Source organism: Moschus berezovskii, chromosome 2 (assembly GCF_049115385.1).
Source record: "Moschus berezovskii isolate FMDL1 chromosome 2, NW_MosBer_1.0, whole genome shotgun sequence".
NCBI lineage: Eukaryota > Metazoa > Chordata > Mammalia > Artiodactyla > Moschidae > Moschus > Moschus berezovskii.
In genome coordinates this window covers 89,826,368-89,845,796 of record NC_142461.1, presented here as the reverse complement: position 1 = coordinate 89,845,796, position 19,429 = coordinate 89,826,368, and the positions used below count along the sequence as shown (strand labels likewise).

General features: G+C 34.4%; 1 protein-coding gene across 1 annotated transcript in view; it reads right to left on the bottom strand.

Moving 5' to 3' along the window:
• Positions 1 to 19,429, bottom strand: part of ACVR2A (activin A receptor type 2A) — a 93,613-nt gene that overhangs the window by 13,609 nt on the left and 60,575 nt on the right. Inside the window, exons 3-5 of the mRNA XM_055398921.2 lie at positions 16,643 to 16,752; positions 16,297 to 16,451; positions 1,779 to 1,922 (exon numbers count right to left, since the gene is read on the bottom strand). Coding sequence (XP_055254896.1) covers positions 1,779 to 1,922; positions 16,297 to 16,451; positions 16,643 to 16,752 — 409 coding nt within the window. The remainder of the gene's footprint in view (positions 1 to 1,778; positions 1,923 to 16,296; positions 16,452 to 16,642; positions 16,753 to 19,429) is intronic.

Below are 19,429 nucleotides of genomic sequence, written 5' to 3'. Positions count from 1 at the left end.
AATTTTTTTTAAAGGCTACGTATTAAAAGATTCTTTGGTTTTCTTGTGTCCTATTTTTTAATAAAAGAAAACTCTAACAATAGGTAATAGCTCCATACTAAATGCCTGCCCTGCTCCATTCCCTCAAACATACTTTTTTGTGTCTCTAATTTGTAAATGTAGGAGTTACCAGAAATGCTGCACTTCTGAATCTTAAAAATGGCAACACGTTCCATACACAAGTTAGTAACTACAGTGTAATTTCATCACGGTGTGAAGTTACCTATGTTACTATTAAAAATAATCTCTCTGAGACATGAAATTCAGGGAGAATGACTTCATCTAAATAGAAAATAATTTTTTTTCAAAGACTAACAGTATGTCAAACATTCTTAACAAAAATGTTTAGAATACCCTGCAGAGTCGATAAGAAAGCAATGGGGTATAAATATGCAATACAATAATTTGAAACACCACAGACTCACTTGTGCCTGCAAGTGATCCATGCCTCTTATGTGTTGTGTCTACTTACAAAGGATTAGTTTCTTTTCACAGAGGGAGAATAATGAAAGAGGGAGGCATAATGCTTACGAACCCTCTGGTTCCAAACTATCTAAGAACCTCTGGAACATTACATAATCATTCAGTTTCCTCATTGGTAAAACAGGGACTGTGGTGTCTGCCTCACAGGGTTGTTGTGTTACACATGTAATGTGTGTGGTATTATATGTATGGATAATACACGGATACATATCAGTGTGTACTTCCATATGTAAAGCACCTCTGACACAATAGAGCCATTCAGTAAAATGTCAGCTATGGTCATTGTTGTTGTTACGCTTATGTTAATCCAAATGCGTCCTCACACGAAATAAGAACACTCATTGGCCCAACGGACTTTTCCTCTGAGAACTAAACTATATCTAACAGTATCTGCATTGCTCCCCCCCCCAAAAAAAGTAATAAACTTCTTCACAGACTCTGAGCAACAGGCTTTCAAGGAGGTAAGAGAGCAAAAGTCTGGGTATATTAAACAAAGAAACTGAATTATTTTGGTATAAGGAAGGTCTACTATATAGGTGCAGGGGAGGGGTGAAACCTGCATCAGAACACCCAGCCAGGATCCCAATACCACACATGGCATTAGCCACAGGTGTGAAGAAACAGACGACAGGAACAAAGGGATCATCACGGATCTACACCATGAATGGGGCAAAACTAAAGGCCATCTCAGAAGTGTGTGAGACCAGGGTTTTATGAGGTTGGCCTCTAAAACAAAAACAAGTCAACAGTAAACCAATTATTTGGAGTCAGCTGACTGCCTCTGAAAATTCACCAAACAAAATGAAACAATTATATCAATACTCAAAAGTAGAACAAAATCCAATCAGTCTAGTAATATTTATATATCTCCAAACAGCAATTCTAAAACAAAGCACACTACTCTTTCATTATTCTGTTTGCTTTTTCTGGTAATGTCAACAGGACATTAAAAATTAACCACTCAAACAATGAATTATATTTTTTCATTAGAATCATCTCTGCATTTCTGTACAACATTTATTGGCAAAAACATGTGCATATACTGAAATTCCACCGCTCCAAACAAATTTGACTGTTGTATGATTAATTTCTCAGACGAGCAGACAGACATAAAAGGGCTAACCATTTTCCCCAGTAGCACAAAACCACCCTGAAACATATGGCTTGTGTTTTCAGTCTGTTTCTGAGTTAAAATGACCTAACCAGTTGCATCTTTTAACAGATATATGCATATCAGAAAACTGCAATAAACATACCTGTATTGGAAATATTTTCACAGCCACATATTCATTGAGTAACTGGGCTTTCCACACACAACCAAATCTTCCCCTTGCTTTCACTTCTAGTAACTGTAATGGCTTCAAACCTAGTAATGGAGAAGGTGGGGGTGGTCCTGGATCCTACAAACAATAATAGTATTATTTTACAAAGCAGCACATGATACATATCACTTTTAAATATCAGAAAAAAGTGAGTATACTAAGGAATCAATTGACAAAAATGGTAAACACATACAAATGACATTAACTTCAATCTTGCCAAAACAGAGTTCTCAAGCATTAATTATCTATAGTGATCACAAAGCAAGGAGTTTGAATTCAGTTTTCATAATACCATTCAACACTATTACTATGTATGTGTGTGTGATTGCTACATATACACAGCAATCAGGAGAAAAGATCTTTTTGATCCAGTCTCATTAATTCTAAGATTTTTCTGTGACCTTCCAGGATACTACTAACAGTATCTCAATCTCATCCAGTTGATACCTCCTTATATAAAGATTGAAAAGTAACAGAACAGCAAATTATGGCTATGCATCAAAAACCCACTCCTCAAAATCCATTACTTTCCCCAATGAGTGTTTAGCTTCAACTCTTTTTCACTAATATCAGAAATACCCACAGCTATTTTCAAATACATTACAAGTAAGTATTTCAAATACAAAGCACATTTAAAATTATGTAAGTTAGTGTTGCTATAACCAAATTGCTCTGTTCATTCTAATTTTTCCACCCAGTAACACTTCATCCTTTTGCTTATAATTATTTCCCAGAATTGACTGAGATAGTATTCTGGGACTTAATGGCAAAGAAAATACAAATTATAATTCAGAAAATAAGTGGTCACATTAGATGATATGGTATGGTAAATGAAAGAGAAGTATACTGCTATAGTTAATTTTTTAAATGGAGCAAATATATAAATAGGAGTACAGCATCACCAGGGAATCCTCCTATACAAAGTGAAGTGGCAACCCTTCACAGAAAGCATTGTATTAGTTCAATATCTGCAAATAAAGCATGAGGAAGGAAGCCTTTTGGAAAGCTTCCAGAGATGTTTGAAGGCCTGGGTAATGAAGACTGTAAGAAGTAACTAAAATTTCTGTGGCAAACAGACTTTATGGCACTGGGTGGAGCCTAAGACACTCAGAAATTATATGTCACCCCCTTCATCAATGCATGTCTTTCTGCCTTTACTCTGCCTTTAAAAACAAAACAAAACTCCTCTTCTAATGCCTCAAGACCGTGAGTGCTCCCTTTAGGCATTATTCAGCCCGAGTGCCACTAAAGATTTTTTAAAAGTTGACATCTACATTAGAAAGATTCTCAGCAATAGAAACATTGCAAAGAATTAAAGAGAAAAAATAATGTAATTTCTTCTTCTGAAGTAGAGAATCTTTCTAAAAATGCTTTGCGAATTCCTATTTTAAAACAGTATGATAAACCAGAAGACTTCCTGTGACCCATTGTAACATCAGATAATTTTTAAATGTCTACAAACGTTGCGTTTCTTTCAAACATTCAAAATATGAAAGGTTAGTAGAGCTAAAGGTTGTTTTAGTTCACAAAGTGTTAAGTCAAGGAAGTCAAATGTAACCCTTACAGAAGGATGGCCCCTCAGTGGGACGGGAAACAAGACTGTGACGTTTACCAGTATTAAACCCTTCCTCCTTCCCTCATCCCAGGACTGATCAAGCAGGTCTGTAATAAGAGAGTCCACCGATAGGGACATATGACTTCTGTGAATGTGGAGACAGAGGGCAAAAAGCTGAAAACCACTCTTCCAAAGGCAAAGGAAACCACTCAGTCCTCAAAATTCAAGAATTATTGGATAACTGCATAAAAGAATAATTAGGCTAACTAGAGAGAAAATGTTCAATTTGAAAAAGTTTATAACTACAAGGTTAAAGTCAATGATTCCCTCATCTTTTAGAGATAAGTTAGAAAAGTTGAGTTTTCAAAGCAGGGATGCCAAAATTAAAGCATGCAGATAAGGGCTGAAAGCTGAAGAGGGAAAATAACCAAGTAAAAAGTAAAATGGGACTATATGTATACACTAAGATTTGTAATAACTTTGATACACTGACTGATAATGTCTTTTTAGATAACAAACACATTATCCATTCTCTAAAGAGTACCAACCATATGGATATGATCCAGTCTATAAAACAGGATTTAGATGACTTAATCCACATCTCAAATTAAGAATATATTAACTGTTCAAAATAAGATTTTAATGTAATATTAAACTTAATTTTAGGAAACAAAAATTTCCAATGCCTATGTTTACAATAAAAAAAAGAAAAATCACTGGATGTTTTCCAAATGTATAGATAAACTTTAAAAAGTTCGTGTTAGTTTTCAAGACTCTACTGACAAAGTTTTGAAGCTACCATTATTTCGGTAAGAAATCTTAGATCACTCTGTTAATATTACCATTATGGTCAACATTATATATTAACAGCCTGAAATATGCTTTGTCAAAATTGCTTTAAGAAGCTTAAACTGACAAGAACACAGGCCAATTTTCAAAGAGTGAGAAAAAGGTCTAAAAAGTCAGCACCTACAAAATGTCAGAACTTTTAGAAATATGTGTTTTTCAACAATATTCTATAATTCTTGGGAAGGTCAGGTTTAAAAATGAGAACTCTGTAAGATTATAACTATAAAATCTATAATACCAATCAATATCATTTTGCTTTTCTAGTAAAATATTATTAGAATATTCTTCTAATTCATACTTTTCAGCTCTTCATTACATTTACAGGAAGCTTTAACAGCTTCTCTTCCATCTAGCTTTTATTTATCCTATAATCTAAGAATATTAAAAATGATTTTCAGTTTATTAGCATCATTTTACTAATTTATAAAAAACTCAACACTTGATTCTAGGAATAAAGATTTATACCTTTAAAAGACATGAACACCTTGGGAGACAAATTCAAACTTAAACTTCATAATGACAACATTCTAATGTTATCCATGAAACATGGCCTTGCCCTGCTACAGAGAAAAACCACTTCTGGAGGGGCAACTATAAGGACTACAGAATTCCTGAAAACTCCCTAGGTTCCAGTTCTCTTGCAGTACCCATGCTATTTTGCCTAGTGAAAAAGATACACATTAGTCATGGCTCTGGATCACATCTCTTCTTTACCCCATTTGTATGTGAAAACTATGGCAGCAGAAGACATCATGCTGAGAAGTCGCATGGAAACAACAGTGGCCACCACCCCAGCACCACTACCCAGCATCATCCCTATAACCAAGAATGGATAAAAGATTAGAAGTGAGGAGCTGTAAAGCAGTCTGCGACCATTTTACTCATTCTGAGTTCTCCACATGAAAGGAGAATTCTAATCTAAATAAAAACCTTAAAAATTCCAGACAGCAAAAGATCAAGTTATAATCCCTCTAGCCAGTCTGTTTACTAAAGATACCAAAGATGAAATAAACTACCTGAAAATACAGATTTCACATTAAAAGATAATGGGTTCAATGAGAAAGTCAGCACCTGTTAAAAATGAGCACACGCTGACATTAATGACACACTATAAAAATTAACCAATCCAAGGTTTGAGGCTAAACATTTAGCCATTAGGTGTTAACTTATAATCAACTAAAACAATCGTTTCCACATTTCACCTTAGGTAAGTATAAACATTGATAACAATTCTTTAAAACCCAAAACTAATGCTATGATAAAATAAATGTTTTTAATATTGTAAGTGGAAAAAACTATAACATAAATTTATAAACTATAAAGGATGCACAATAAAGCAATAACAACAAAATCTAAGAACAAAAGGTTTAGTATGCATCCACAAAGTTCCACAGCCATAAAACAAACATCAATGCATCTTACCTCTATCATTATATGAAAGGCGTGCTTGTGAAGAAAAAACATAGGCAAAAGAAATTACGATTTATATCCAGAATGAAATGAAAAATGACAAATCAGTTACAAAAGTGAAGGAAGGAGAATAATGATTCTGTTTTTTAAAAGCTGGCAATGATCCAATGTATCATATTTTTAAAATGAGAACTAAGAACACTTTCCTTATGAACAGAGGAAAGTAATATTATTTTTTAAAAAAATTTTGGACATTATCAGATAAGAGGTATTATATAGATGGCTCTAGTATGATCCCAAGTTACTTGATCCAACAGACTTCAAGCCAGCAAATAAACTAAACCGAAAGTCTTAAATAATTTTTGCATTTTTCTAAGAAGTTTTAGGGTCTAAACTGTAAAAGTGGAAAAAAAAAAGAGCAATTTAATTAAGAAGCTATGGGTTGGAATTGGACTGTGGACACCAGAGGGCAGTATTGCCTTTAACAAAAACTGTAAGAGAAGCTCAAGACATTTTTATATAGATAGACTGGAGTTTCTCAGACAGTTATCTTCAGAACCTAGAATCTCCAACTTTCCGAACTACTCCATTCTCCTTTCATGGAAGATAGAAAAATCCTTACAGTGAGACAGGAAAACATTTCTGATGTCTGTGTGGGTGTGTACAACATAAATAATACAACTAGGGTAAGAAAGTAAGATAGGAGAAGAGTAAGATCAGAACTGAGCAGATCACAGTGACAGACCAGGCCACTGTTAACTATTTACCCAGCCACAACCAGGGTAAAGAAGTCAAGCAGTGGTGGCCCTGGGAAGAAATCCAAGCATTCTTTTCAGATGCAGGACACTCAGATACTGAACAAGATTCTTATTTTCCTAGTCATCCCTAAATAAGTAAGGCCCCAATTTAAAATCAAGAGAAACACTGTCACGAGTATAAAGAAAGGCTTCAAATCCCTCCAATCACTGATTATATTTCCCCAGTTTCCAACATTTCTACAGAAAACAACAGCACTGACAAAAAAGATTTGACAACTTGTTTGTACCAGTTGCTTAACCAGTTTTTCCTGCTTCTTGATTTTCTCCTGTGATAATGATTCAGAATTATTTAATAATTCACCTAAAAGGCTTAGCTAATCCCACTATCAAAACATCTTCTCAGTACTCCAGAGTAAATGTTATCCCTTGAAAGGAATACATGCCAAATAGGTAACCAGACTGTAGCTTCCCAAAGCTTAAACATCTCCCAGTTTTTGTTTCTATACCAGTACTTTCAGAGACAAAGATGTCACTGTGCAAGCAGGTGCCATCCACGCATCTTATCAAAAAGTATACCTTTGTTCAATATACCTCTCAATAAATGAATATCAGAGTAAGCTATAAGACAATCCAAGCAAAACAAGAGACACCAAGAACAGGCCTCAATAGGAATCAAAAAAAATTTTTTTTTTTTTTACTAAAATACACAAATAGATGAAAAGCAACTGAACAAAACAGTCTTGATTCAAAACTTGGAAAATGAAACCTGAATACCATGCACTGCAACTGGAGGTAAGAGTGAAAACAAAATCAGCACATTAATGTCAAGTAATCAGGTTGCCAGATGAGAAAGAGACTTGCTGCTTATTTCTTAAGGGAAAAAGAAATTTACTAACCAATATCAGAAAGGAATGAATAATACTTCTGTATTCATTCAACAAATCTTTACCGCACACCTAGGTTTGTGCCAGGCACTGGCTACCCAGGTTCTCCTGACACTTACTAGACAGTGTGGGGAAGAAAAAGTAATCAAAGAATCTTACTAATTAATGTATGATCATAACAGAAGAGCATTAAAAAGAAATTTGGTTACCGTGAGCATCTATAAGGAGAAACCTAACAAATACTGGGCAAAGTGAGTAAGAGAAGATTTTCTGAGGAGAGCATCTCTGAGAAATATAACATAAGTACTAGAGGGAGGCAGATTAGGTAGGAAAAAACACAGTATTGGGACACATTCTAGATTTGACTCGTGTAGCCAAATGGTTACTGTCCATTTAGTGAGAACTAGGTTTGAGACAGAAGATCATTACCCTTGTCTATTACATGCTTGGAGACATTAAGTGGCGATATTCAGTAGGCAGTTATATATACACAACCAGAATACAAAGAACTCTTTCTGAAAATACAGATTTTACATACTATAAATAAAAATATAGGAATGTACTGTAAGTCTTCTCTCACTATTTAAACCATTCCAAGATTTATATTTATACATACTTTTTAAATAACTCACTCAACAACTTCTTCGGACCATCAAGAAGAATTGAGTACTCTAAGAAAAGTATTTAAAAATCGACAAATTTGGGACTTGTTGCCTCTAATCATCTAGTTATCTTTCATTCTAAGAAATTTTACAATTGCAAATTTTAAAAAGGACTATTGCCAAGCTGACAGAAGTAGAATATGTAAAGAAATAATATAGTATGTGTATCAGGACAAATGTTTCTAAGCTAGGGAAAGCAAGACACTATACATTAACAGATTTGATAATACTGACACTGTCAAATGCACAGCCATGATTCTATCCAATCAGATCTTCAAAATTTCTCTGTGATATATCAACTCCTACTTTCCACAGTTTCTCCTCATCTAACTCTTTCTGAAAGTAAAGACAGACCAAGGTGGCTGAATGAGGATTTTGCATAAGCTCCCTAACAAGTGATTAGCTCATCAGCGAAGCCAGCACTGGGATTGTAAATCTGAAAGAGATATTGCAGCCATGCCCATTCTCTGGCTGCTGCTTAGAAGCACCAGGTTTACTACTGTGTACAGAAGAAATTTTATTTTTATTTAGCATTTGTATTCTGCAAATAAAGGAGAAAAAAGGAAAAGGACCATGCTATACAGTAGTAACTGTGATATGGTAAAACTGATATGCTGATCTGCAAGGCAATATGTATAGTCACTATAAAAACTACTTTTAATTTATATACTCTAATCCCTCCCTTTATCTGACTTTAGTTTTTTATGGACCTGACCGAATAATTTATTGAAATAATCCATTCAACTAATATTAACTCAATAGATAATACTCACGACATAAATGCCCAGGCTTTGCCACTCAGCAGACTGATTCTAGGCCAAGTCACTTCACTTATGCATGTCATGATTTTCCTATCTCTAGAATAAACGTAATAAAACAGAACCTACATCATGAGTATTGAAAGATTACATGAGCTCATATGTCTAAAGTGCTCTGTACAAGTGCTTGACAGAGTATTCAAAATGAAAATTTTCCATTATTTGAAATTAACTTCAAAGTACTGACATACATGTATGTGTGTGTGTCTCAATAGTTTGAAGTTAATTTCAAGTAAAATGATTTCAATACATCAGTTTTGATGTTGAAATCAACAACTTCAAAAAATTCCTCGTTTGGAGTACAATTTTGAGGTGGCTGGCAATTAACAGCTACACTAACTGAGCACTTAAAACGAGCCCACCGTCCCACACGTGGCTCTTCTCCCTATCACCACAGAGCTGGAATCCTTTCCTCCATCTTTGCCCAAATTTACTGAGGCAACTCCCTTTTTACTCTCTTCACCCTTCCTTTCCAAGCTGCAAAGTCAAACAACCAATCAACCAGCCTAATTTTAGTGCACCCACATGTTAACTGTAGGCTCCAAAAAGGCCACCAAGGACTGGCCCTGAGCCACTTAATACTGTGCATCAAGCACAGTGCCTGGCATACCCCACACAGTGGGCACTCAAGCAATAGGTGAACAGGTCAGCAAATATAAAACCAACCAATGTGAACACCTCCCAGCCTACCTGATGCAAACAGCTTTCACTAACAAACAAATGGACTTCTTCATTTTTATTATCTCAAATTAACAGAAAAAGGTTTGACAGCAATGAAGTAGCTAGGAATGATGGATCAGATTGAGGATGAGACTCAGAAAATAAAAAATACAGAGAAAAGCAAATCACTTCTACCTACCATCTCCTTGGCAGACAAGGAAAAGTAGATATTAGGCACTCTGGTCTATATGCAACAGCCCTATTTGCAAACTGGCAAATGGGACAAGGCCCTCCACAGGCCAAAGGAAAACTGATCTCAAGATTTTTAAATTTAGTATGTTATTTTTAGAAATAAGGTGCTTTGATTAATTTTAATGTGCAGCTTTAACTTGTTTTAAGCTTTTGATAGCTCCCCCTCCCCCCAACCCCCCGACACTCACCACTTCTCCTCTGTCCTTCTTTTTCGCTTTTAGACATGGAATTTCAGCCAATCCAAGTGGATCTGTCTGTACATTTGTAACAGAAATAACTTACACACACCTAGAGCAACACTCTGTCAAGCTGCAGCATGTCTATGGATCATTTATGACAGTTCTCCCTACATTTAATTTAAAAGTATACACAAAAGTTGTAATTTAGGTTATAATACAAAAATAACGAACACAGAAAGCATTTCCAGTAGCCCTGTACTACTTTTTAGGCAGAAACAGGGGGAAAAAATATGCTCAGGAGTATACAGTAGCATTATATCACCGTATTTTAAATATCCTAAAATAATACAATTAAAAACTACTTGGGAAATGTAAGTTCTAGCCCTTAGCAGAAACCTAACACAAACTCTAAGCCAATAAAACATCAACTTTTGGTATTTCGTGAGCATACATTATGCTGCACTAAACTTCACTTAAAAACATCACTCAGTCAGAACAAGATAGGTTAGAAAGTACTGAGCTGAAAAGCTATCCTCAGTATACTGTTAAATAAAAGGAAAGTAACTATATAAAACATTTTATAGTTTATAAAAAAGAAAAGTATATAGTCAAACAAGTAATATTAGAGAAAGATGTCAAAAGATACACACCAACCTAAAACTGGTTATTTCGGTAAACTGATAAAGGAAAAGGAGGAACAAATGATTCTCTCTTTTTTAGGACATACTTCTTTCTGTATAATTTGTATTGCGGTAACAAGCAACCATTTGTAATTAATTTTTAAATAGAATAGAAGGTGAAAGAAAAATCAAGAGAAATGTGTTCATAAACCACAACCATTTAGCAATCAACTTATTTCAAGATGCACTTCTAGAGATATAATATTTATTTTGTAAGTATAACTGAATATTAGCATATTAAATATTCAATAAAATTCAGTATATTTCTCTCTGCATTCTTCCAAAATAAGGGAGCAGCACACTTTCCTAAACAGACTTGGCTGGATACTAGTATGCTACCTCTTTAGTATCTTCTTAATTTTAAACATATATAGACTTAACAGGAAAATCCTACAAACCATTGTCAGAGATGGCTTGGTTTCCTGGTGGATAACAATCTGACATAGTGTGAAACATCAACTTATTATTACTTTAATATTAAGGTCAAAAGGATTATTTTGTATGCTCAACTCAATATTCTAAACATCTAAAGCCTTTAGTCCTTATCAAAACCTAGACAAAATGTCACGATGCCAGGACTGGAGACATCAGTCATTTAAAAAGTACCAATGTTGCAATACTCTAGTTCTATTACTATAGCCTTCAAAAATTAACCAGAAGTTAACTTCATACTTTCTTAAAGGCAAGCAATTTCTAGTCCCTAAAATGCATTTTCTTACCAAGTCATTAGTACATAGATTTTATAAGCAGAAAACTTAAGTTTACATATGGTTATAGAAACAATGCAAACAGTTTTATTGAAATCACACTAACTCTAACCACAATAAGACTTCTTAATAATAGAGTTAGTGCATCAATTCCCTCATATTCGTGACTCACTGGTACTAAAAAAACAAGTTTGCATTCAGTTTGCTGACTGGAGATCATAAGAGCATCTACCTACACGTGGAAAGACAGTTTCAGGACAGGTAAAAGAAATGTGACCCAGGTGATGCAAATTAAAAGGATGTTTTCACACCTGTGATCACAGAAAATGGAATAATGGCATTCTCTTATAAAAGCTTGAAATACTTCAACTTATCTTATCCCCAAGAAACATGGTCCCAAGATTTATCTTAAAGTAAAGCCCTAAAGCACCTCAAACATTTATGAAACAATTCCTGAATATACTGCATTATCATCTTAGTAGAACATTAAATGAAACAAAGTCAGTTCAGCAATTCATTACTTACAGAATGGTTATTACACAGAAACACTGTGTGAGATGCAGTAGTGATTACAATATATACCTCGTCTTTAAGCAGCTTATAATTAAGTATGAGAATGGAACATGATCACAAATGACTAAAACCTTTCTTAACCAAGGTTATTCATGAGAATCACAAAAGAGAGAAACTGATTTGAGCACTAGTTTCTCTATTCTTTCAAGGATGGCACATAACTAATAGCCTTCAAGATGTATATGATGGATGGCTTAGGGTATTAATGAGAGAAAAATAATCAAAAGGCAAAGTATGGAAGACCATTGTCAGACTCCAAACTTTGTATTCTTGCTGCTGGATCACTGAGAGCCTTCAAATATTTTTAACTGCAGAAGTAACATAATCAGACATGTAAAATGTTATTGCATAGCAAATAGTATAGATGGAGAGAGAGACTGGAAACAAGACCAGCTATGAGACTGCAGAAATAATCTCAGCCTCCAGTATAAAAATGTGCTGAAAACAAGAGGATCAGAAAGGATGAAAAGGTAAATGAACTGGACTTCATAAATAACAGGGCTAGGAACGGAAGTAGCTGTCTCTAAGGCTTTCATCCAGGACGGCAGGGAAGACAGTAATAATGTGAAACAATGTTAGAAATACAATGGTTACAGGTTATAAAGAAAGAAGCATAGTTTTGGGTTTTTTTTTTAAGGAATAGTTTTTGTGTTTTTTTAAAGCATGTTAACTTTTTTCTACACCTTTAACTATGATAAATCTATTTTAGAATACTTTTTTTTAAAAATAAAACCATCATTAAAGACTAGATTTGAAAGCATGTACATCTCTACATCACTTCTTCAGAATAAAATACTAACAAAATCATAAGAAACTTTAAACAACCTGATGTCTTGGAAATAAAGAATTTCACCATTTAACTACCAGAAACCAGCTTATTAAGAAATTCATTTAGATATATCACTTAGTCCTCTAGACTACCTCCATAATACTGATCTTTTATCCCCAAACAGAATAAAAGATTGAGATCAGACCAAGGAATGAGCACAGTACATTCAGTAACTTCACCTTGTTCTGCTGAGAATCACTGTAAATTCTCTTCAAATGTACTTCTTATTTCAGGAATGATCCATCAATAAGCTATCACCAGTCTTTAGCCAACGCTTTAAGAAAAACTTTCCCTAAGAAAAGGAATGATAAATTTTGTCTAAAAGTATCTGAAGAAATTAGAGGGAGAATGTTGCAGAAATGTACAACAAGAATGTAAGATCTTTCCCTAACTGGTCCTGAAATTAAACTTTGAACATGGAGACATGAATACAGGGTGAAATACAGAAGTCAGCTTAAGACTTCAACTGTGTAGTATGTTTCCCCTACCTACTTCTCCTACCCCTCAAACAAGTCTTGAATAACTAGGGCACTGGCACCATCAACTCAGAAACACAAGAATCTTTACCTAAGACCCAATCTATCTTCATAAACCCTATTCTAAAATGTGTGCTAAAAAAATTTTAATGGAAAACACATGAATATGCCTTTCTATTTATCTGTTACTTGTTTATTTCCGCTTCTGTTCTCTGTGAAACAACGTGATCATGTTATTGCTCCTTTTAGTAGTCAGACTACTCAATGTCCCAAAGTAGGAAAATAGCTTAGACAATGATTTTGAGATGGCAGGGATGTTTACTGAATTATCTGAGGCAGCAAAAGCATCTGCTTTCTGAAGAAAGAGAAGTAGAACAGGATAAGCAGTAAGAACAAAGATTTAGTGTCAGAGAGTCCTTGGTTCATATTCCAGCTCTGATACTTGTGAGCTTTGCTATGTCTCAATTTCTTTATCTATAGAATGGGCATTATAGCACAAATAAACAACCCTGTGAGGTAAAATCAGATCAGTGCTTTCCATACCTGGCTGGTCACCAGAAGGGCCTGGGAAACTTTTATTATAATCATAATATCCCATGCCCCATTCCACACTTTCAGGGGTATGGTCCAGGGGTATTGTTTTGTTTTTCTGAACAAATTCCAAAGATGATCCTTACATACTGGTTACAACTGGAAATCAAGGGGAAGTTTTACGTATTTTTAAATATTTTTATATAATGTATATATTAATACACATCTGTGTAACTTACTAGTAATCTAGTACACTATGTATGTACAATTAATGCTTGATACAACTATCAAGCATTTTTTGAAGGAGAAATAAAACTGAGCATTTTGTGACATGAGGGCCACTAAGTAGTCTTGCAGAAGTAGTTTGCATAAACCTCACCAAAAATGAGATAGCATGATACTATACTGTTTGAGATAGTGAAAGAAGACATGAATGAAGTTCCACATTGATGACAATGCTCCTTTTCCACAACACAGTTCATGACAGAAGGAAAGCATAAAGTCAGGCATGTCTGTATTTTCCACAATAAAGTCTGACCATCGCAGTCATTCCATCTCAAAACCTTTTTAAGTTTATTCCTTATTTTTTCAGTAATTCATACAATTCATACAAACTGTATGTATGTACAGAACACCACAAGCACTAAATAAATGTGTACAAAAATATTAACGACTGCAAAAAATGCCTAAAACCCACAGAGATGGATATTCATTGAACATTCCTAGCTGTCATTTATGAATAAGGATTCATCTTTCCTTTTTATAAGTCCAAACCCAGCATTTCTAAATAAAGTGGCCTCAAATACAAGATATCCAGACTTTAAATAAAAATACCCAACCAAAATTTTAAGCTAGAATTTATATAAATCAATGTTATCTACAGGATTACATTATTATCTTTAAAGTTTTATGATGAAACTTAACAAATTTGTTTTTGAACGTGTCCAGTTTGTTTCTATTATATCACAAATCCAGGGTAAATTCAGATACTATTACAGTATGAAACATTCTTTCAACTGTAGGTATTAAATAAAAAATGCTGCTGCTAAGTCACTTCAGTCGTGTCCAACTCTGTGTGACCCCATAGATGGCAGACCACCAGACTCCCCTGTCCCTGGGATTTTCCAGGCAAGAACACTGGAGTGGGTTGCCATTTCCTTCTCCAATGCAGGAAAGTGAAAAGTGATAGTGAAGTCGTTCAGTTGTTTCCAACTGTTCGCGACCCCATGGACTGCAGCCTTACCAGGATCCTCCGTCCATGGGATTTTCCAGGCAAGAGTATTGGAGTGGGTTGCCATTGCCTTCTCTGACAATAAAAAATAGTTACCACCAATAAGAAGGTAAAGTGTATCCTCTGGACATTTCGAGTAAACTACATATATTTATTAGGCACTATATTTGTTAAAGTATTTTTAAAAGATGATTTTTAACAAACCCACAAGGTATCTACTAAAGTTAAAAATTAAAATATTTCAGCTATATAAAATACACTGTGTTTACCTAATTTACTAAATAAGGAATGTTACTTTCAGGCTTATTTCTGTCTATATATATTTTACAAAGATTACAAGGATAAATGATCTAATGCTAACAGATTGGTTCAAGCACCAAGAAAGTAATATGTTATGTAAACAAAGCTTAAAGGGAAGAAGTTGTTTTGGTCATTAAATTATAGGACTTAACCATTTTCTTCTACCAAGTTTTAACCGTTAATCCTACTGGTATTAGAGAAACAAAGTTAAACCAAAAGATCCAGAAGGTGGAGGTAATGTGATCTTAAAAGTCAAAGAAACACAAATTAGAGTTTAAAGACATCTCAAGTAAGTAAACCAAAAGTTACCACTTTCCTCTCTGCCTGTAGAATATTAACTACTTATATTAAAAATCCTTATAAAGCAATGAATCAGCTGCCACTGTCTTCAGAATAGAGAAAGAAGGAAAAACTTCATGAATTTATTCTGACTACCCACAACACCTATATTTTCAGATATTCGGTGTTGAGGGAAAAAGAATCAAGGGCATTAGAAAAGTTTTCAGACTTCAGTTACACACTTGATATGCTGCAAATAAAATATATATACTTGCAACTACAATACATGATGAGAAATGCTGCCCTTTTGCTCCTCTTCCCTAGAATGACATTTTTCAGGTGCATCCTCTTCACGCCTGTGTGAAACCTCTTTATTCCACATTCCTGGTTACTTACTGAATTCTCCTCCATGATTAAAAGAATGTTTTGGTAAGTCTTGAAAAAGGCACAAAAACTTAGGAATGGAGGAGAAAATAGAAGGGAAAGAAAAAGTTTTGATATCACGTCTCCATCATCAATTACTTCTCAAGAAACCCAGCAGAGTGTATCCCACATTTATAAGTACTATAACCACAGTAAAACTCTCCAAAGAAGAACAGGAATGGGAATACTGTTCATTCTACTCTATCTCAATGCCTAAATTTAGGATATAGCAAATTAATATATTTGCAAAAGTAGTTATAGTCCCCATAACAATAAACATTCAAAAATTAACTCTAAAGGAAAATGGTTTGTAACTACCTACTGTGGTTTCTCCACAGGAATATTTCTTTAAAATATACAATCAAAAACAGCACCAAGTATTAGACAATAACTTACTTGAGTTGGAACGAGCACAGGAGGGTAAGCCATCTTATGATGCCTGTACACCCAAAATGCACAAATGACAATCCCCGCAATTAACATAAGTGGCACCAAAGAATAAAGCAAGATGTTGTAATAGGGAGGCTTAGGTGTTACTGGATTCGAAGTAGCTGTGGAAAAGAGGAGGAAGAAAATCATTCAGATTTGGTCAATAAAATTCCAAAATAAATATTTATTATAGTGCCAAATTGTAGGAGAAAAATAGAGGAGGAGAAGGTGGGAGTAAATTACTCTAACACAAATATGCTTTGTTTTCAATCTACTAGTTGAAAAGACTTATGTGTTTTCCCTGTGAACTTACGCTGTGTGACCTCCATCTCCGGAAAATAAGAAAACCTTTCGTTACACATATTGCCCTCACAGCAACAAAAATATACTTCAGGGCTATCTTTTTTTTCTATACAATCAGTCCTATAAATAAAAAGAGAAGAAATAATTAAAACCAACATTATTACTCTGAATCTACTACAGGTGTTTTACTAAAGTTCTTCTCAGAGATAAAATAATGAGTAAGTCATTTATAGTCAACGTTGAGATTTTTATTAATATTCAACAATCAATTCTTAAAAGTCAAAAATGTTCCTTGAAACCAATTATGAAATATCATCAGAAAAAATCCAACAGCTGATTTTATAACAATCACACTGGCTCCATGAAATGACTTCTTTAATTTGGATTTTAGGGATCAATCTAAGGCAACCATCTTTTTATTGCTTTTTTTAATTATTAGAAAAGCTTGAAGAGGAACATAAAGTCAATGAAGAAATATGGTCTAAGAGTGCATTATCCTCACAGGAAATAGAGTCTTTCCATTTTATGAATACAAAAACTGAACACTATATATAAAAAAATGTATGTGTGTGTGCACACATAAATACACACACACACACATATGTATACAGATAAATGAGCTTCCTTGGTGGCTCAGACAGTAAAGAGTCTACTTGCAATGCAGGAGACTAGGGTTAGATCCTTGGGTTGGGAAGATCCCCTAGAGAAAGGAATGGCTACCCATGCCAGTATTCTTGCCTGGAGAAATACATGAACCGAGGAGCCTGACAGGCTACAGTCCATGGAGTCTCAGAGAGTCAGACATGACTGAGCAACTAACACTTTGACTTCTCATACATATAAACACACAGGCATGAAGTAATCCTTGCTCATATCTCATGGCAGAACACATTTCAACATCAGAGACTTAAATCAGGCTTGGGAAGTAAGCCCTTTTTGCAGCAAAATTAAATTCCCTGAACACAATTAACAGGGCTAAAGATAAACAAGTAAAGAGCAATTTATAACAACAAAAATAGAGGCCCAAGTAACTAAAAAACTGACTAGAGTTAGGTTGACTTAGAGAGTAGAAGGAAGGCAGCCTTCTACATAGGAACTGAGTTACTGAAAAGACAGAGATTTAGCTTCTAGATCAAATCCTAATCAACCACTAAAAAAATAGTTATACCTAATTTTTAAAAGCAGATATTTAAATTGCTTATAACATCAGGTATATTTAAAGACATATATTACAAATAAACTGTAAACTTTTATAACGGTTATTGAAAATAAGGTTGAATTGAACTCTAAAGTGAAAAGCCCAAGAAATTTCAGGGAGAAGGCAATTTTACCAAAATCAAACTTTGAAATAAAATTTATACCAATACCTATCTAGTAGAAAGTAAAAGACAAATGAAAGCTAAATTTTTAACAATTTATAAAGAGAAATATATAAATTCAAAATTTAATATTCAGAATTATGCCTCAAATTATAGGTTAATATAATTAAATACTAGCCTAGTTATTACAAGGAAATTACTTTTCACTATTCAATTTCATTCTTCATGTTCCCTGTCTCTTCCTCCATACTTTGACATTTCTTGAATCTTCCTTTTCTTACTCTTATTTATCTGACTACTCTTAATATTTCCTTTTTAATCAAATTCAGGACATAAAAACAAAAATTCACACATATTTAAACTAGCACTTAACTCTTAGAAACAAAGCTGGTGTAGTAATTATCACTGTGAGAGCAGGCATTTGCACTGACCAACTCACCATTATCTAGCAAAGTTTAATCTCAACAATACTAGTTTTAGGTGAGAAGCCAGTAGCTTTTTACAATAAAAAGAACAGAGATCCTTGAGCTCAACTAATTAATAAAAGATAGTCTTGAATAAGCTTAATTTGAATGGTTCTATGAAGACCTACAAGATCTTCTAGAACTAACACCAAAAAAAAAAGATGTCCTTTTCATCACAGGGACCTGAAATGCAAAAGCAGTAAGTCAAGAGATAATGGATCAAGCAGGGCAAAGGCTAACAGAGTTATACCAAGAGGACACTCTGGTCACAGTAAACACCCTCTTCCAACAACACAATAGATGACTCTACACAGGGACATCACCAGATGGTCAATACTGAAATCAGACTGATTATATTCTTTGCAGTTGAGGATGGAGAAGCTCTATACCGGCAGCAAAAACAAGACCAGGAGCTGACTGTGGCTCAGTTCATGAACTTCTTATTGCAAAATTCAGGCTTAAATTGAAGAAATTACGGGAAACCACTAGACCATTCAGGATGACCTAAATCAAATCCCTTATGATATACAGTGGAAATGACAGATTCAAGAGATTCGATATGGTGGACAGAGTGCCCGAAGGAGGTTAGTAACATTGTACAAGAGGTGGTAATCAAAACCATCCCCAAGAAAAAGAAATGCAAAAAGGCAAAATGGTTGTCTGAGGAGGCCTTACAAATGGGCAAGTAAAGAAGAGAAGCAAAAGTCAAAGCAGAAAAGGAAAGATACAACCATCTGAATGCAGTGTTCCAAAGAATAGCAAGGAGATAAGAAAGCCTTCCTCAGCAAACAATGCAAAGAAAGAGAGGAAAACAACAGAATGGGAAAGAAGAGATCTCTTTAAGAAAATTAAGAGATACCAAGGGAATATTTCATGCAAAAATGGGCACAATAAAGGACAGATATGGTATGGAGCTAACAGAAGCAGAAGGTATTAAGAGGTGGCAAAAGTACTATACAAAAAAGATCTTAATGACCCAGATATCCACCATGGTGTGATCACTCATCTAGAGCC